Raw genomic sequence first — 20,102 nt, forward strand, 5'->3', positions numbered from 1 at the left:
TTGGGCAAGACACTTTACCCACCTGCTCCCAGTGACACCCACACTGGTTTAAATGTAACTTAGATATTGGGTTTCACTATGTAAAGCGCTTTGAGTCACTAGAGAAAAGCGCTATATAAATATAATTTCACTTCACACTTCACTTCATTGCTCAAAAACTAAAAAATAAATATATAATTGACGGATAATGCATTAATAATAAAATGGAACCATTACACACACATATATATATATATATATATATATATATATAAATAATATAACCTGTTTTTTCACACTTTTATGATAGGACCATTTGGATCAGAGACATTTAAGTCAGATTATTTTTCAATAAATCCAAATCAGTATTGTTAATAATTATTTAATATCAAATAGGACATTTTTTAAAAATGTTTTGGGGAAAATGTTGCATTTTTTTTGGTTTTGCCATAAAAACAGGGTTTTCTTTTAAAAAGAGGGTGTAAAACATTAAAAAAAAAAACAACTTAATGGCAACAGATTAATCTGAAATTGATTCATAAATATTTAAGCGTTGAAAGTTAAAAAAATATATATATATTTATATACATTACTTCTTTAAAAACATTTTTATGAGTGGGGGACTTTTTTTTTTTTTAACTGTCATCCATCCATCCATTTTCCTACCGCTTATTCACTTTGGGGTTGTGGGGGGCGCTGGAGCCTATCGCAGCTACAATAGGGCAGAAGGCGGAGTACACCCTGGACAAGTCGCTCCGTCAATTGTCATTGTTCAAAAACTAACAATGAATGAAAAGCAAAGTTATGAATTATTTCACATCGAATAATCCATTCTGAAAATTATTTTGGGGAAATTTTTGTATATGTGGTGGTTTTGCCATAAAATAACAGTTTCTTTAAACAAAAGTGCATAAAACATACAAAAAAGTAAATAAAACCGATGTCAACAGCTTAATCTGAAGTTGATCTATGGATATTAGAAGTAAAAAAATAAAATATATATTTATATTTTTTTTCTTTTTTTGATTAGATTTTTTAAAACTGTCATCGTGAAAAAAAAAATCAATCAAAAGCAATGTTATGATTTATTTCACATCAAATATTCAATTTAGAAAAATACTTTAGGGAAATTTAGGCAATTTTTGGGGTTTTGCTATTAAAAAAACGGGTTTCTTTGAACAAAATCAAAACATACATAAAAATACGTCAACTGATGGATCTGAAGTTGATCTGTAGATAAAGCGTTGAAAAAAAAAAAAAAGAGTATTACTGTATGATCTATTTTTAACACCTTAATGACGGAGACCCTTTTCGTTCACCAAAATTGAGTGGAGTCCAAAGGGTCACAAGGAAAGTATCAACATGACCCATTTTTCAGTTTGTGGCCCTCAGTGGAAAAACTTGGGACACCCTTGTATTAGAAACGCAACACATTTTCAATTTTCCTGATGGCAATATTTCACATTCAACTTCCAGATTATTGAAGTTTGTTCAAAGGCGGACGATTCTAATGAACAAATTTGTGGACTTTGAAGATACTTGCAACTTTCTGGCACTTCTCTTGCGCAAGAGGACAAATGAAGTTCAGTTTTTTTTTTTTTTTTTGCAACCTTTCCCTCAGTGGGAGTTAAATATTAATAGTTGAGCTGTTTACTGCTGGAGTGATCCTGACTGATTCCCAAGTCTTATCTCCCGTGAACCCAGGCTATTCCTGTCCTTGCGTAACTCCCAACAAATCCAAAACTTCTTCCTAAATGGCCCCGTGGAAGCAAAACCCAAAAAAAAAGAAAGAAAAAAAAAGATGTTTACGCAGCAAAAAAAGTTTTTCAGATATGAACACTTTAATATCTAAAATGACACATGCAAGTCCAAGTGTGATGAGGAACATTCTGGTTTAATGCAGAAAAATAACAACTTGGCCGCTCACGCTCTTAAAGAAACCAGGCCCATGTTTTCCATCATCTCAAAAGTTCTTTGCTGAGAAGGAGAGAAAGGAAAAAAAAAACAAGGTAGAGGTTTGTGAAGGTGTGGAAAAGAAGTTTTGTACAAGGTAGACTACAGCTCAGCGTTCCTTATATACAAGTACTTTAGCTTGGAAGGTATGTACATCTTCAGAACAAAAACATGCCGACTGTGCGCCTCAACAAAGGTTTCATTTAAAAGGTGGATGAGCAATATAAGCGATGACGGAGATGAGGACTGTGCTCTTTGCGCTGGGCTAAAAGCTGAAGCGAGAAAAAAAAAATCAGAACACCTAAAGAAAAGAAAAAAAAAGAAACGCGTGACTGCGTCATCACTGCCGTCTCATTTTCACTTTGCGCGCTGAGCTTTCTCTGGGTTTGTCGTCGTCGTGCTCTCGCTTCCTGTGCTCGTCCGAGGTGACGCCGTGACGTCTGTGGCCCAAAGACGGCGGACGCCGGTTCTCCTCCTTGTCCATCTCCAGGACTCTGGGCCTGGAGGGAGTGACAGACCGAGTGGGTTTCAACCAAAGCCCAAGAGATAGACCTTTGGGTGGCATACCTGTGAGCGGCGTCGGGGTCCGCTTTGCGATGAGAGCGCTTGGCTTTGAGAGGGGCGGCTCTCTCTGTGGGAGGTGAGCTCAAAGGGCTGTCGGAGTCAAGTCTGGGGGCGTCGGGTCTGGTCCTGGGAGAGGACAAATCAACAATCAGTTCAACTTACACAATTAGACAAGGTGCAGCTGGAATAATGAATGCTGTCATCTACTGTATGTAGATGTGACTTTGGAGTAGGGCTGGGCGATACATCGATACACTCGATATATCGCGGGTTTGTCTCTGTGCGATATAGAAAAATGACTATATCGTGATATTCGAGTACACGTTCTCACGCGGTTGCTTTTAGCTGAGAGCATTACACTATAGGCGTTTCTCAGTCTTTCTTGTCTCTCGTCAATAAAACAAGCGCACCTTCTTACGTACGTCACATACGTATACGCCCTCGCGGAGCAGGCAGGAAGCGGCATGGGTAACATTAGCTGTGGTGCCAGTGGTAATACGAGAAAAAGAAGGTGCGAATCTGGTAACAAATGAAGGAAGAAAGAATTAATTCCCCAAAAAACAGCACGGCGCCCATCGTCTGGCGGTGGTTTGGCTTCAAGCGGGAAGATGTCGAACAGACAACCGTAATTTGTCAAGTGTGGGGCAAAAGCGTTGCTACAAAAAGTAGCACCACTGCTAATGTAGCATCATTTGAAAAGTAACCCGCTAGAGAATGAAGAGTGTTTGAAACTCGGCATGTCAACATCTCCGTTCGGTGCCACTCCAACAATATGCCGAGGCAACCATTTCCACATCAACAACGTATGAAAAAAATAGTTAACAACAGAAGGAGATAACCACATAGCGAAGGACATTCACCATTTGATTTATTATTACGCAGCTCATTTTTATTTGACACTTATTGAAATATCTTGAATGACATCATGCACAAAAGTGAACTTTGTTTTAAAATATTGTAGTGGCGTTCTGTACAAAAAGTGCACTTTAATTTATTGTTGTTTTGGATGTGACATTTTAGTGACATCATGCAAAAAAGTTCACACAGCTTGTTTAAAAATGTTTATAACAATCTTGCACTTTCTGTTTTGGAAATGACATGAATGTTTGTGCCACTGCTTAATAACTGTTTAATAAATACAGTTTTGGTCAATTGACTTAGTTGTGATTTCCCTCTCTGCATGAAAGTTTAAAAGTAGCATATATTAATGCAGTATGAACAAGAATGTTTTAATGTAGACACATAGAATCATCATACTGCTGTGATTATATGCATCAAGTGTTCATTCGAGGCTAAGGCAAAATATGGAGATATATATCGTGACATGACCTAAAAATATTGAGATATTAATAAAAGGCCATATCGCCCAGCACTACTTTGGAGAACTAGCATATCATTAGCAGCCAGGGAAGCCGATAATCGATATTTGGAGCCGATATTCATCTGCAGTAAAAGTTATTTAAATCATGAATAGTATACGTCAGTAAACAGGTGGCTATAAACTGTTTTTTTTAACATTATTTTTTAGGAAACATAAGACCAGTAGACATATTGTTTTACGCTACGCTAATATTGTGGTCAATTTAGCAGCAAAAAACATCGAATACCTTTGTTACATGTGTCTAAGAGGAGCTGTAACATTTGATTTTCAAAATATACATCTCTTATGGGTGAAAATATGGCATTTGTCTACATCCCAATTCCTCTCCCAACTACAGCCCGCCAGCATTTGTTTTCCAATTTGGCCCGTGAGACGGCACAAGTCTAATAAGCCATTTAGCATGGCAGTGTGTAGTTATAATACACACATAGTCAGTGGCCATTTTGTCGCCATTTAATGAGCAATGAAGCAAGTCAAGTCAGTAGACATTGAATGGACATCAACAGGAATATGTGAATACATATATATATATATATATATTTTTTTTTTTTCCTGCACCATGACTAGGGAAAGTTGTTTGGATTGGGTTGTATATATATATATATATATATATATATATATATATATATATATATATATATCCAAACAACTTTCCCTAGTCATGGCGCAGGAAAAAAATCCGGCGAGCAGAAAAATTCAACATGGTTACACCCAACACAAACTGCTGTTTGAACTTAGTGGATATTATAGGAAAAACATACAATCAGCATACAACTAATTAAACTACACCCATTTAAATCCAATACAAGGCATGATGGGAAAAACACAACACACGCTCTCCACATATATCCATGTTTGGCGGATTTTAGCTGCTTGATTACAGATCTTTTATGAGGTCGTCATGGAAGTAAACAAGTTAGAGGTAGAATTTTCACATACTCTTAATAACCAATTATGAAGTCATGATATTATACTATATATGTATTATTATCTACCTCACTAAATATTTAATGCTAAAAAATGTGTATATATCGTATTTGCAGATGTAGTTCTGTCAGTTGTAAAAAAAATGAAAAAGGCCAATACTGTAAAACAAAAGCAGGCTAAAGATTCAGGGTATGAGATTTGTATATTTCCCTTAAATTTCTTTTTTAAACTTTTAGACTTATTTGCCACCATTGTATGTGATTTTTGTGTAATAGGTAAAATGTAATAAAATGAACTTTTATAAAATGCAAAAATGTCTTCCAAAAAGTAATGTCACACATTGGACAATTTTGATGAGTATTTTAAGTCAAAGCATAACATTTTAGTATCATAAATGTGGTACAATAAGTGATTTAAGTACAAAGTTCTCAAGCACGGTGCATTTTGGAAACACCAGATGTTGTGCACATCACTTTTATTGTGAAGCCTGGAAATGTGCGATTGACAGCTGCTATGTTTCAGAAAGGTTGACGACACGATGCTGTTTTGACATTAAAAAATAAAATAGGTCTAAAGTTATGGCTGCCGCCCTGTTCGAACATGAACTTTACATGGATGGTTTCACAATGTGTCACACACGCACACACACGTATATATATATATTTATATACATATATAAAAAAATATATATATGTACACACACATGCGTATATATATATATATATATATAGCGATAGACACGTAATTGAGATCAATAAAATGTGTTCTATGAAACGTTCAATATTCTTTTCTTCTTGGTTAGAAGTAAGCGGAAGTTGGGCAGAAAGGTTGGTTGCATGACAAAGTCACTCGTTTTCTGGTAACCGAGCAACACAGGAAGTGATCGCTGCTCAGTGGGAGTGACGCGCTAACAGCCAATCAGTTAACAGTATCAAGGATCAAGTTTGGCTGCGCTATGTTGCTGTCTGGCGGTTGATTCTTTGCGTGGAATGAGACGAGAAACTAAAAATGAAGAAATTGTGGATTAAACAGTGAAAGTCACCTGAACATTATGGCAATTTTTTTCACGTACCCTGTAAGACCAATGTGGTGTGTAAATGATGCAAATTGCTTGTCCCCACCAAGACCGCTAATACTACACCACCTTAGACGCGCTCAGCCTTTAGAGCACAGCTGTAACTTCCAGAAAAGACTTCTTCTCAGGTTTCTCTATGTTTACATTTTCACACTTTGCTATATTTTGTTACACTTTATTACAATTGTATTGACATTTGTTTACAGTTTTTCCCATGCTTGTGTTGACATTTCCTTTCCTTTCTGCTTTGAGAGCTGAGGGGATTATAATCAGAGGTAGGCTACTTTTGAACTAAAAATTATTTACATTGAATTAGGGCTGTTAACGTAAACGCATGTGAATAACACAAATTATCACATTATCATATATGAAGGAAGATTAATTAAACGTGCACATCGTTGCTTGGTCTGGTCACAATGAGAAGTGGCTAATTTTGCTTCAAAACAGAACTTTAGATCAATCTGAGACAATTGTTGGTATTTTCAGCAACAAACATTCTTATCATCGACACACATCAAGTTAAAAAATACAATTTTAAAGCAAAACACGTACTCCGATAGCATGAATGCTACATCGAAAACAAAGAAAAGAGAACGCTACGCTGACGGTTAATCTGCATCAATGTCAACAAAAGATTAGCTGTTAAGTTATACGGACAGCTGCCGCATGTAGGACACCTAAACATCTGTGAAGACCAAGTCCTACAAGATGTCATTCATATCACCACGGCTGATCTGGCGTACAATACCTTGGAGAGGCACAATTAGAGCAAGGATAAACCATATGTGTAATACACAAACAAGAACACCAAGTTGCAACTACTGGCTGAACGTGGATTGATTTTGCTTACTGGAGAAGGTTTGACATCTGTAAGTAATTGCAAAAAGCTCAAGTCGCGTTTTATTAAAAAAAAAAAGAGATTAGCATTTTAATCTGAATAGGTAAATAAGTTATTGTTTTAACAACTGGTTAAACCAAATAAAACTAAATGTAAATTACACTATGTTAAGTTGTGTGTGAGTACCTTGTTTGCAATATTACTGCATACTTGTAAAATGTGCAATTAATTCTTAGTGTCATCAAGTGTTGAGCAAATCAATGACTTGCAGTTCAGTAAAACAATTAAAAATTGCTCCTGTATGACATTCTATACACAAAATTTGCAAGCAAATAACCTGTGAATAATCACAATTAATGACAGTTCAAGTGATTAATCTGATTTAAAAAAAATAATCACTTGACAGCCCTACAATTAATATATTTTTTTATCTAGTCCTTATGTTTAATAGTTCATAAAAATATAAATAATTGATATCTACCACTATAAAACATTTATATCTTGATATAGTTTCCAACCATATTTCCCACCGCTAAGCATGTTTTTTTAAACTAGTCAAAAATGGACTTGGAGTGTAACCCCTGTACAGCAAACACGTATCTACTAGGGTTGTATGGTATACCGGTATAAGTATTGTACCGCGATACTAATGAATCATATTCGGTACTATACCGCCTCTAAAAAGTACCATAGGAAGATACAATAGCTCACCGGCGCCACAATGTAAACAAACGCCATTGGTGGATATATACCCAACATCCACTGCAATGACACCAAGTACAGGAGCGTATCTAGTCGATACTACTATGATTCCATCGATATTTTTAGCATCGCAAAACCTTTTTCGTTTTGTTAAATTTATATTATGTTTATAAACTCAGGAAATATGTCCCTGGACACATGAGGAATTTGAATATGACCAATGTATGATCCCAAATTTGTGTTCTCATCCAAAAATAAAGTAAAATCATCCAAACAACAGAAAAATAAGTGATTATTACATTTTAACAGAAGTAAAGATAGAACATGTTTGAAGAGAAAGTAAGCAGATAATAACAGTAAATGAACAAGAAGTTTAATCTTTGATGTTCTACCACTTGTACTTAATAATTTTGACAAAATAGAATGGAAAATGGCACAATATGTTACTGCATATCTCATCAGCTAAATTATGAGCCTTTGTTTATTTACTTACTACTAATAGACAAGCTGTCTTGTATCATCACTATTTTATTTAGGACAGGCTTGCAATAAGAAACATATGTTTTGGTACTTTTTAAAATAAAGGAGACCACAAAAAATTGCATTATTGTCTTTATTTTAATAAAAAAATCTTACGGTACATTAAACATATGTTTCTTATTGCAAGCTTGTCCTAAATAAAATAGTGATGACACAAGACAACTTGTCTTTCAGTAGTGAGTAAAAAAACAAAGGCTCCTAATTTAGCTGATGACATATGCAATAACATATTGTGTCATCTTCCATTCTATTTCGTCAAAATTATTAAGGACAAGTGGTAGAACATCAATGAATAAACTTCTTGTTCATTTACTGTTAATATCTGCTTTTTTGTTACTGCATATGTCATCAGCTAAATTAGGAGCCTTTGTTTATTTACTTACTACTAAAAGACAAGTTGTCTTGTATGATCACTATTTTATTTAGGACAAGCTTGCAATAAGAAACATATGTTTAATGTACCGTAAGATTTTTTGTCAAAATAACGCCAATAATTCTATTTTTTGTAGTGCCCTTTATTCAGAAAAGTATCGAAATACATTTTGGTACCGGTACCAAAATATTGGTATGGGGACAACACCAGTATCTACTAGGGGTGTGGGAAAAAATCGATTGGAATACAAATCGAATACGTTGTGCGATTCAGAATCGATTCTCATTTTTTTTAAAAATCGATTTTTTTTTAATTTTATTTTGAATTTTTTTTTAATCAATCCAACAAACCACTACACAGCAATACCATAATAATGCAATCCAGTTCCAAAACCAAACCTGACCCAGCAACACTCAGAACTGCAATAAACAGAGCAATTGAGAAGACACAAACACGACACAGAACAAACCAAAAGTACTGAAACAAAAATGAATATTATCAAAAACAGTATCAATATTAGTTATAATTTCAGCATAGCAGTGATTAAAAATCCCTCATTGACATTATCATTAGACATTTATAAAAATAATAAAAAAGAACAATAGTGTCACAGTGGCTTACACTTGCATCGCATCTCATAAGCTTGACAACACACTGTGTCCAATGTTTTCACAAAGATAAAAAAAGTCATATTCTTGGTTAGTTTAATAGTTAAAACAAATTTACATTATTGCAATCAGTTGATCAAAACATTGTCCTTTACAATTATAAAAGCTTAAAAAAAACAACAACTACTACTCGTTTTGAATCTGAAAAATATCGTATTTTTAAATCGAGAAACGCGTTGAATCGAAACAAAATCGATATATTATCGAATCGTGACCCCAAGAATCGATATTGAATTGAATCGTGGGACACCAAAAGATCTGCAGCCCTAGCGTGTACGTATGTGACGTATGTAAGAATGTGCGCCTGCTTGTCGTGAGAAGGAGACACAGGAAAGAGCGATGAGAGCCCGCAGCTAAAACAACTTCGTGAGAACGTCCACTCGAATATTACGATATAGTCATTTTCTATATCGCACAGAGACAAACCCGCGATTTATATCGTATATCACCCAGCCCTAAAATAAAGCCAATAATTCTATTTTTTGTAGTGCCCTTTACTTAGAAAAGTATCGAAATACATTTTGGTACCGGTACCAAAATATTGGTATCTGGACAACACTAGTATCCAGGCACGTGATTTGACCACAATGAAAAAGACTGAAAAAATTTCCGGAGGTCTGGGGGACGAAGGCCCCCAGACAGGTCAAGGGCAGTGCCTGGTTTTTTACCAATTTAACATGCTAAAATTAACAAAGACAGCACCATGTGAAGAAAATATTTTAGTGTTTAAAGACATGAAAACATCATTATTAAAACATACATACCCCAATTATCCTAATGAATCACTGCATATGGTTCAGTCACAACAGTATTTAGTCACTAATATTTACATCTTGTGTTCATTTCACATCCACAGTTGTCACATAGATCAGGGTTATTATCTACAGTTTATTTACAGTATTACCACATTACTTCAGTTCACTTCACACATTTACTTGCTCGGAGAGCCCTAACACAAGCTTTCCCTAACATGAGACTACATAAGAACTTAATATTACAAAATAGTATTATATGCAAATTTATTTCAAATAAATTGTTAACTGGAATCAATAATGCGACTCTTTGAATTTATGTACTTTCATAATATATTTTCACGTGGCTTTTTATTTTTAGAAAAACACATTTATATTTCGCAAAGCAATAATTGGTTAATATTTAAAACAAAGCAAATATTTTTTAGCTTACCTCATTATTAACTACCCTGTCTGCAACAGAAGTGGGTTGTTTGGGTGGATCTTTCCTCTCGATGTCTACGGCAGTTGTCGATGTAAACAAAGGATGAAGTCCGTAAGGTTTGCTCACTTTCGGTTGACATCCAAAAGTACCAGCTAGTGAAAAGTTTGTGTTCCTTGCTTCTAGTTGTTTCATATGTTTTTGGCGTTTCGCATGTACTTCCAAAGCCTTGAAACCTTGTGATCCGTAGTCAATATTATCATGACACCACGTACACAAAACTTTTCCGGGACGATCGAGTTTCCGAATAAAATCGCCGAACAAAGTCGTAACTTCCTTCTTCCCAACAGTATCAGTGATTTCCCTTTCCATCCAGTCCCATCGAAACTTATTTTTGACACGTTTATCAATTTGTTTTACTCGTGAAGCGTCCTTTCTCTCGAGAACCGACATCGTTTACATTTGGAAAATGGCAGTCAAGTTCAAGGTTCAACTTTATTGTCCCCGCGGGGAAATTTGTTTTGGGCAATAACGTCATCATTCATAACTAGGGTTGGGTATCGAGTATCGATTGGAACCGGGACTAACTTTCCGATTCTCCCGGAATCGTTCAAAAGTTTAAATTACAATTCCTAGTTTCGATACCCAGTCCGCCAACCGGAAAAAAAGAATAGGTCCGCCGACCGGAAGAAGAAGCCGCTGAACACCAACGAAGAAGCGCCCACCGCTGGAAGTGTTAGCATAGCCGAGCCTTTGTAGCCGAGCGAGTCAGTCAATCATGGATAGCGGCGTCGGCGGTAGAAAGTGTGGCTTTATTTTACAAAAAAAAAATGAAATATCGGCAAAATGTAACACGTGCGACAGGACTGTTTCGTGCTTAGGAGAGTGCACGTCGAACATGATGAAGCACTTCAGAGTTCATGGAGTACAAATAAATGCGTGTCCTGTCCTCCTCTGCCTCTTCCTCTGGCTCCGACGCCCAGCCTGGCACCTCAGCGACTGCACTGCAGTCCGCATCCGGTAAGTAAAACAATATATATGCAATAAATAATGTGTTTTGCGCCAACGTTGAGGCAGCTAACAAATTAGCACGCGTATTTTTTCATAGACAATTTACAACCCGCTAGCCAGACTCCGCGATTTGCTCAGCGTACTCTGTTCACCGTAGCGGCAATGGGGAAGATGTCGGTGCCACAGACGGAAGAGTGCCACAGAAAGGTCACTGCACACATAGTCAAAAGACTGCATCCCTTTTCAGAGGTGGCATCTCCAACATTTAGGTTAGTTTAGCAATAACGTTAGAGCTAAGCTAGTTGATACTGGGCTAAACAGAAACAACAACATTACATGTTTGTTTATGTTTGCAGGGATATGGTGAAAACTCTCAACCCAAAACACATTCAACCTTCCAGGGACTACCTGTCAAACACATTTAGGGCTGGGCGATATATTGATATATCGCGGGTTTGTCTCTGTGCGATATAGAAAATGACTATATCGTAATATTCGAATATACGTTCACACGCAGACTTTTAGCTGCGGGCGTACACTTCAGGCTCTCCTCGCTCTTTCCTGTCCCTCCTTCTCGCAGACAAGCAGGGTTACATACGTCACACGTCAGAGAGGTAAAAAAAAAAAAAAGGGCAGAGAGGCTTATGTTAGCTGCTAAAGTAGCCGTACGAGAGAAAGATGGTGCGGATCTGGTAACAAATGAAGGAAGACTTAATTCCCCATAACAACAGCAGGGTTTTCATCGTCTGGCGGCGGTTCGGCTTCAAGTGGGAATATGTCGAACAGACAACCGTAATTTGTCAAGTGGGGGGGAGCGTAGCTATAAAATGTAGCATTACTGCTAATATGTAGCATCATTTGAAAAGTCACTCGCTAGAGAATGAAGAGAATTTCATAACCTTAGTAAAATACTACATAGTGAAGGATGAATACTATTTGATTTCCTATTATGCAGCTCATTTTTATTTGACACTTAAAATGTCTCTGACAATCTTGCACTTTATGTTTTGGAAATGACTTGAATGTTTGTGCCACTGCTTAATAACTTTAATAAATGCACTTTTGTTCAATTGACTTAGTTGTGATTTCGTAAAAGTTTAAAAGTAGCATATATGAATGCAGTATGAAGAAGAATGTTTGAATGTAGACACATAGAATCATCATACTGCTGTGATGATATGCATCAAGTGTTCATTCAAGGCCAAGGCAAAATATCGTAATATATATCGTATATCGCGATATGGCCTAAAAATATCGCGGTATTAAAAAAAGGCAATATCGCCCAGCCCTAAACACATTGTATAAGAATCTGAATCAAAACAAAGAATCGGAATCGTTCGAATTCAAACGATACCCAACCCTATTCATAACAGATGTCCTGATTGGTCACAAGGAACATATCGACCAATCAACTACGGCGTAATATAACTAATATTACACCGTAGTTGATTGCTCGATATGTTCGATAATAAACCCCCCCAAGATTAAAATAGACGGAATTCCGACTTTAGACGGAAAAATCACATGCCTGAGTATCTACTGTACTCACTTCCGAAGGATGATGACCGCACGCCTCTCCTTGATGTCCTGGGGTCTGACACAATGGGTGATGTCATCAGCAGCATAACCACTGAGAAGGAGAAAGGGGACATTTGTGGTGGTCCTATTTAGACCGGGAGGGAGGGAGTGAAGGGGACTCACCTGAGAACCGTGACACTGCCTCTCCGCACGGGCAGCACAAAGACCGGCTCGGACACCCTGATGGGCTTGAACTGGAAGCGGCATCCGAAGCAGAGCGCGCTGTCGCTGAAGAAGGACACGGACACGATGGGCCGCGCGAAGATGTGCAGGGGGTCGACGTGCGACACGATGCAGCCCCCGGGCTGGTAGTCGTTGATGACCGCGCTGTTGACGAAGCCCTCCGGGACGACGCCGCTGGCCACCAGCCGCCGGATGACCAGCTCGTGCACCCAGCCGGGGATGTCGTCCACCTCGCCTTTGCGGTACAGCCGCTCTTGGCCCGGCCCGCGCTTCTCCAGCTGGGCGCCGTACGTGTAGCCCTCCCCGAAGAAGTACTTGTTGCGCAGGGGCGCCCGGTCCACGGTGTGATCCCGGTACTGTCCGGCCTCCCCTTTAGCCACCACCTGGTCGATCTTCTCCTCGATGAGGCTGCACTCCTCCGGCGTGAAGATGCTCTTCTGCAGGATGCTGCTCTTCACCCGCTGGGCTTCCAGCTCCCGGAGGTCGGCGCTGTCGTCGCTGCGCTCGCACTCGTCGTCGTCGGACTCGCGGTGCCGGCGCTTCCGCCCGCTCCCGTTACTCGTCTCGTGCTCGTCTTTGTGCGGCGGCATCGACCTCAGCTTCTCCCTAAGGTCGGCGTAACGACTGGCGGCCATGTCGGCCTAAAAGACGCAACTCCAAAGTTAGCTGGCGGGTATCATGTGTCAGCGCCGCATTCGAAGCGGGGGGCCCGCTGGGCCGGGGTTGCTAGGAGCGGGCACGACGTCAAGAAATAGTCCCGAATAGTGTGGATGTGGCCGCTAGCTGTTGGCTAACATTAGCTCGGTAACTAGCGCCAGGTAGCTTCTGTCGGGAGTCTTGCCGGTGCCTCGTCGCGGGGTTTAAGTGTAGTTCCTCGGGAGAACTGTCAATATATTCCTGGAGCGAAAAAAAAAAGCCGAAGTTAAACTTCGCTTCTTGGACGTAGTTAGTCAACGAAGCTAACCGTTAGCTTAGCCTAGCCTAGCCTAGCCTGGCTTAGTCGCTACGTCGCCAGCTGGAAATGCCGCAAAAGCACACCGCCACATCTCAAAAGTCGCCGCGAAAATCCCCCCCAAAACTGCGTGGTTTCCACCCTGGATTTACCTGGAAGAAAACTTCTCATTCCTCACAAAAAAAAAAGCTCTTTAGCAACCACCAAGATCCGACATGTAAGACGGGAGAAAAAAAAAACGCTGGAAATAAACTCGTGTCGCCTGCGAGTGGTCTGCGCATGCTCAGTCGTGAACTGAGCCGCCCTCTTGGGGGCGGTAACGTCACGTGACACCCGGGGTCAAGTCCATTTTGGGAATAGTTTATCCATCCATCCATACCGCTTGTCCCTTTTTGGGGTCGCCGGAGCCTACCTCAGCTGCATGATAGAATGATGATGTGATAAAATGGCAACCAACATTCTTAACTGTCTATGTGACGTCAAGGCTTGGTTAGCCCAGAATTTTTTAATAATGAATGAGGGAAAAACGAAAATTTTAGTTTTTGGTCCGGCCCTCACTGACTTGGGACCATTGCAAAATGATGTGCGTCCCAAAGTCACCAGCCTTGGCGTCACTATAGACAGCGATTTTAAACTAGACAAACAAGTCAATGGCGTTTTAAAATCGTGTTTTTATCACCTTCGTCTTTTAGTAAAGGTTAAACCGTTTTTATCTTTTAACCTTTTTGAACAAGTCGTGCATGCTTTTATTTCAAGTGGCCTGGACTACTGCAATGCACTTGATGCTGGCATTAGCCAAAAAGCTCTCTCCCGGTTGCAGTTAGTCCAGAACGCAGCAGCACGACTTTTAACAGGGGCCAGGAAACGCCAGCATATAACCCCAATTCTTCAGAGTTTGCACTGGCTCCCTGTTCATTTTAGAATTGATTTTAAAACATTGCTGTTTGTTTTTAAATCTTTACATGGACTGGCACCTCAATATATCTCGGACCTCATCCAAATTTACATCCCTGCGCGCGCTCTGAGGTCCGAAAGCCAGCTCCAGCTCGTGGTGCCCAAGACCAGACTTAAGACCAGGGGAGACAGGGCCTTCTCTGTGGTCGGCCCTAAGCTCTGGAACACTCTGCCCCTCCATGTTCAAACTGCTTCCACAGTGGAGTGTTTTAAGTCTCGTCTTAAGACCCACTTTTATTCTTTGGCTTTTAACACCACGTGAGTTGTGTGGTCCTCTGTTGTCCTCTGTGTTTTTTATACACTTTTATCTTTATTTTACTGTTTTAATTGATTTTACCCTTTAAAATAGTTTTTAATCATATTTGTTTTTATATTGTTTTTATTGGTTTTATTTGTATTCATTTTTTGTTTTATTCAGTCATTGGTGGAGCATAATATTGTTTTTAACATGGCTGTGCAGCACTTTGGAAACGTTATTGTTGTTTAAATGTGCTATATAAATAAAGTAGATTGGATTGGATTGGATAATCAAAAAGGTCAACCAAAGAACAGATTCCTTTACAGGGGGACGTTATTTTGCGGCCCCCTGCTTAATATGTCAGTTTAATGTTAGAGCGGCCCGCAAGTTTTATATGAATGGCGCTTGACAGCTTTGTGTTATTTGGGTCCAAAATGGCTCTTTCAACGTTCTGGGTTGCCTACCCCTGCTTTAGTGGAAAAGCGGCATGAGTGAAAGCGACATAGACGTTGCCATGGAGACGAGGGTTTTCTTACGTGCCTGGCTGCAGTCACACCGTGACACCTGTCCGTCAGTAATACCAATCCCCGATAACCTGGACCAATTTGAACCGTTATTTGTTTTTTTTTATTGTTTACAATTCCAGGAAAAGTGGGAGATGCAATATTTCTTTGTTGAGCACAGGAGCACCCCGACGTGTCTTATTTGCACAATGAAAGTTGGGGTGCACAAAGAATACAATTTGAAATGTTATAATACAACTAGACATGCTGAGGAGTATGCAACATTTTTTTTAAAATAAATATTTTCTTGCGGCCCAGCCTCACCCAGACTCTGCGTGCAGTGGCCCGCAGGTAAAGTGAGTTTGAGACCCTTGTTCAACAGAATCTCCTCTCTGGTCAACAAAAGCACCTTAAAGATTCTATCGGGAACTCTCATTCAACCCTTTTTTGATTATGTTTGCACCTCCTGGTACCCCAGCACCTCCAAAAACCCCAAATCTAGACTCCAAATATCCCAGTACTAGCTAGTCCGGTTACTTTTAGACCTAGACCCCAGATCACACCTCACTCCAACCCACTTCTCCAAAGTGGGCTGGCTCAGGGTGGAGGACAGAGTCAAACAACTTGCACTGAGCCTAGTCTATAAAATCTGCTACACCTCCCTGATACCGAAGTACATGTCAAACTACTTCAAAAGTCGCCACGAAAATCCCCAAAACAACTGGATTTACCCGGAGGAATCCAGAGAAAACCTTGTCATTCCTCACAAAAAAAGCTCTTTAGGAACCACTTTAGCAAAAAAGCAGCCAAGATCCGAGTGGTCTGCGCATGCTCAGTCGTGAACTGAGCCGCCCTCTTGGGGGCGGTAACGTCACGTGACACCCGGGGTCAAGTCCATTTTGGGAATAGTTTATCCATCCATCCATACCGCTTGTCCCTACTCAGTGGGCTAGAGCAGTGGTTCTCAAATAGAGGTACGCGTACCCCTGGGGCTACTTGAAGGTATGCCAAGGGGTACGTGAGATTTTTTAAAAATATTCTAAAAAAATAGCAACAATTCAAAAATCCTTTATAAATATATTTATTGAATAATACTTCAAGAAAATAGGAATGTAAGTTCATAAAATAAACTGTGAAAAGAAATGAAACAATGCAATATTCAGTGTTGACAGCTGGATCTTTTGTGGACATGTTCCATAAATATTGATGTTAAAGATTTATTTTTTTGTGAAGAAATGGTTAGAATTAAGTTCATGAATCCAGATGGATCTCTATTACAATCCCCAAGTTGATGATTACTTCTATGTGTAGAAATCTTTATTTATAATTGAATCACTTGTTTATTTTTCAACAAGTTTTTAGGTATTTTTATATCTTTTTTTCCCAAATAGTTCAAGAAAGACCACTACAAATGAGCAATATTTTGCACTGTTATACAATTTAATGACTCAGAAACTGATGACATAGGGCTGTATTTTACTTCTTTATCTCTTTTTTTCAACCAAAAATGCATTGCTCTGATTAGGGGGTACTTGAATTAAAAAAAATTTCACAGGGGGTACATCACTGAAAAAAGGTTGAGAACCACTGCCCTAGAGCAGTGGTCCCCAACCTTTTTGTATCCACGGACCGGTCAACGCTTAATAATTTGTCCCGCGGCCCGGGGGGGTGGGGGACGAGGGCGGGGGGGGGGGGGTCCTTTTTTTTCTTTTTTGTTTTTTCTTTTCTTTTTTGTCATGAAAAAGGGACGTTTTTGTCATGAAAATGGAGGTTTTTGTGGTTGGTGCACTAATTGTAAGTGTATATTATGTTTTTTATGTTGATTTAATAACAAAAAAAAAAAAATTTTTTTTTTTTTTTTAATAAAAAATTATTTTGCGGCCCAGTACCAATCGGGCCACGGCCCGGTACCGGGTTGGGGCCCGGTGGTTGGGGACCACTGCCCTAGAGTGTCCGCCCTGAGATCGGTAGGTCGTGAGTTAAAACCCCAGCCGAGTCATACCAAAGACTATAAAAATGGGACCCATTACCTCCCTGCTTGGCACTCAGCATTAGGGGTTGGAATTGGGGGTTAAATCACCATAAATGATTCCCGGGCGCGGCCCCGCTGCTGCCCACTGCTCCCCTCACCTCCCAGGGTGTGATCAAGGGTCAAATGTGAAGTGAAGTGAATTATATTTATATAGCGCTTTTCTCAAGTGACTCAAAGCGCTTTACATAGTGAAACCCAATATCTAAGTTACATTTAAACCAGTGTGGGTGGCACTGGGAGCAGGTGGGTAAAGTGTCTTGCCCAAGGACAGAACGGCAGAAACTAGGATGGCACAAGCGGGAATCGAACCTGCAACTCTCAAGTTGCTGGCACGGACACTCTACCAACCGAGCTATTCTGCAGGGGAATCATTTCGCCACATCTAGTATGTGTGTGAAAATCATTGGTACTTTAACTTTAACTTTTTGGGTCGCCGGAACCTACCTCAGCTGCATTCGGGCGGAAGGCGGGTTGCACCCTGGACAAGTGGCCACCTCATCGCAGGGCTGGGAATAGTTTAGTTCAGTGGTTCTCAACCTTTTTGACAGGGAGTTACCCCCTGTGAAAAATGTTTTTAATTCAAGTACCCCCTAATCAGAGCAAAGCATTTTTGGTTGAAAACAAGAGATAAAGAAGTAAAATACAGCCCTATGTCATCAGTTTCTGATTTATTAAATTGTATAACAGTGCAAAATATTGCTAATTTGTAGTGGTCTTTCTTGAACTATTAGGAAAAAAAGATATGAAAATAACTAAAAACTTGTTGAAAAAGTGATTAAATTATAAATAAAGATTTCTACACATAGAAGTAATCATCAACTTAAAGTGCCCTCTTTGGGGATTGTAATAGAGATCCATCTGGATTCATCAACTTAATTCTAAACATTTCTTCACAAAAAAAGAAATCTTTTACATCAATATTTATGGAACATGTCCACAAAAAATCTAGCTGTCAACACTGAATATTGCATTTCTTTTCACAGTTTATGAACTTACATTCATATTTTGTTGAAGTATTATTCAATAAATATATTTATAAAGGATTTTTGAATAGTTGCTCTTTTTAGAATATTTTAAAAATTCTCACGTACCCCTTGGCATACCTTCAAGTACCCCCAGGGGTACGTGTACCCCCAGGGGTACGTGTACCCCCATTTGAGAACCACTGGTTTAGTAGAGTCTTTATTTGAAGGGACAATGCACAGAAACATTAAGCTCAAAGACAGATATCTTCTGTACCAAATGATAGCTAAATAGCTCATTTCCATCTGCGGTCCATGGCTACCTAAATTAAAGGGTTACAAAAATCATGCAATAAAATTTTGCAGAAAAACCTTCACCATATCATGTAATCAAATTAAGAAAAGTCATAAAATGCCCTTTCATGGACATATACTTAATGTACAATACAACCACTCCTCATTTACATAATCACACAAAGACAATACATGCTCTTGTTCACATCTGTCATCATTTGTAAAAACAACCATGATTTTAACACACACACCTCTCGAGTTACAACAAAAATGCTGTCATGAATGAATATAATACACATTAAGTTAAAGTGTCAAACATAGTGGCCACCTTATTGACCGTGTGAGCAGCTTTGATTGCTCCAAAGCCACTTTTTAACTTCAATTGTGAATGTAGAGTAATCTGTTTGTTTGTGGGGGCGGGGTTGAGGTCCATCCATCCATCCATCCATCTTCCTCCGCTTATCAGAGGTCGGGTCGCGGGGGCAGCAGCCTAAGCAGGGAAGCCCAGACTTTCCTCTCCTCAGCCACTTCGTCCAGCTCTTGGGGGATCCCGAGGCATTCCCAGGCAAGCTGGGAGACATAGTCTTCCCAACGTGTCCTGGGTCTTCCTCGTGTTTAGGGCACGTCCGTTGTCGGACGTGCCCTAAACACCTCCCTAGGGAGGCGTTCGTGTAGCATCCTAACCAGATGCCCGAACCACCTCATCTGGCTCCTCTCGATGTGAAGGAGCAGCGGCTTTACTTTTGAGTTCCTCCCGGATGGCAGAGCTTCTCACCCTATCTCTAAGGGAGAGAGCCCGCCACCCGGCGGAGGAAACTCATTTCGGCCGCTTGTACCCGTGATCTTATCCTTTCGGTCATGAACCAAAGCTCATGACCATAGGTGAGGATGGGAATATAGACCGACCGGTAAATTGAGAGCTTTGCCTTCCGGCTCAGCTCCTTCTTCACCACAACAGATCGGTACAACGTCCGCATTACTGAAGACGCCGCACCGATCCGCCTGTCCATCTCACGATTCACTCTCCCCCCACTCGTGAACAAGACTCAGAGGTACTTGAACTCCTCCACTTTGGGCAGGGTCTCCTCCCCAACCCGGAGAGGCAATTCCACCCTTTTCCAGGCGAGAACCATGGACTCGGACTTGGAGGTGCTGATTCTCATTCCGGTCGCTTCACACTCGGCTGCGAACCGGTGAGAGCTGAAGATCCTGGCCAGATGAA

The 20,102-nt window shown here is 39.8% G+C and overlaps 1 protein-coding gene across 1 annotated transcript; it reads right to left on the reverse strand.

The window, feature by feature from the left end:
- Positions 1-1,854: 1,854 nt before the first annotated feature.
- On the reverse strand, positions 1,855-14,185 carry alkbh5 (alkB homolog 5, RNA demethylase). The gene is made up of 4 exons (XM_061914029.1): positions 12,886-14,185; positions 12,734-12,814; positions 2,500-2,622; positions 1,855-2,432 (listed from the first exon to the last, which is right to left on the reverse strand). Exons 1-4 carry the CDS (start codon positions 13,578-13,580, stop codon positions 2,273-2,275), a joined length of 1,059 nt encoding a protein of 352 aa, XP_061770013.1. The 5' UTR covers positions 13,581-14,185; the 3' UTR covers positions 1,855-2,272.
- Positions 14,186-20,102: the final 5,917 nt, after the last annotated feature.

This window comes from Nerophis ophidion, linkage group LG01, assembly GCF_033978795.1.
Source record: "Nerophis ophidion isolate RoL-2023_Sa linkage group LG01, RoL_Noph_v1.0, whole genome shotgun sequence".
Taxonomy (NCBI): Eukaryota; Metazoa; Chordata; class Actinopteri; order Syngnathiformes; family Syngnathidae; genus Nerophis; species Nerophis ophidion.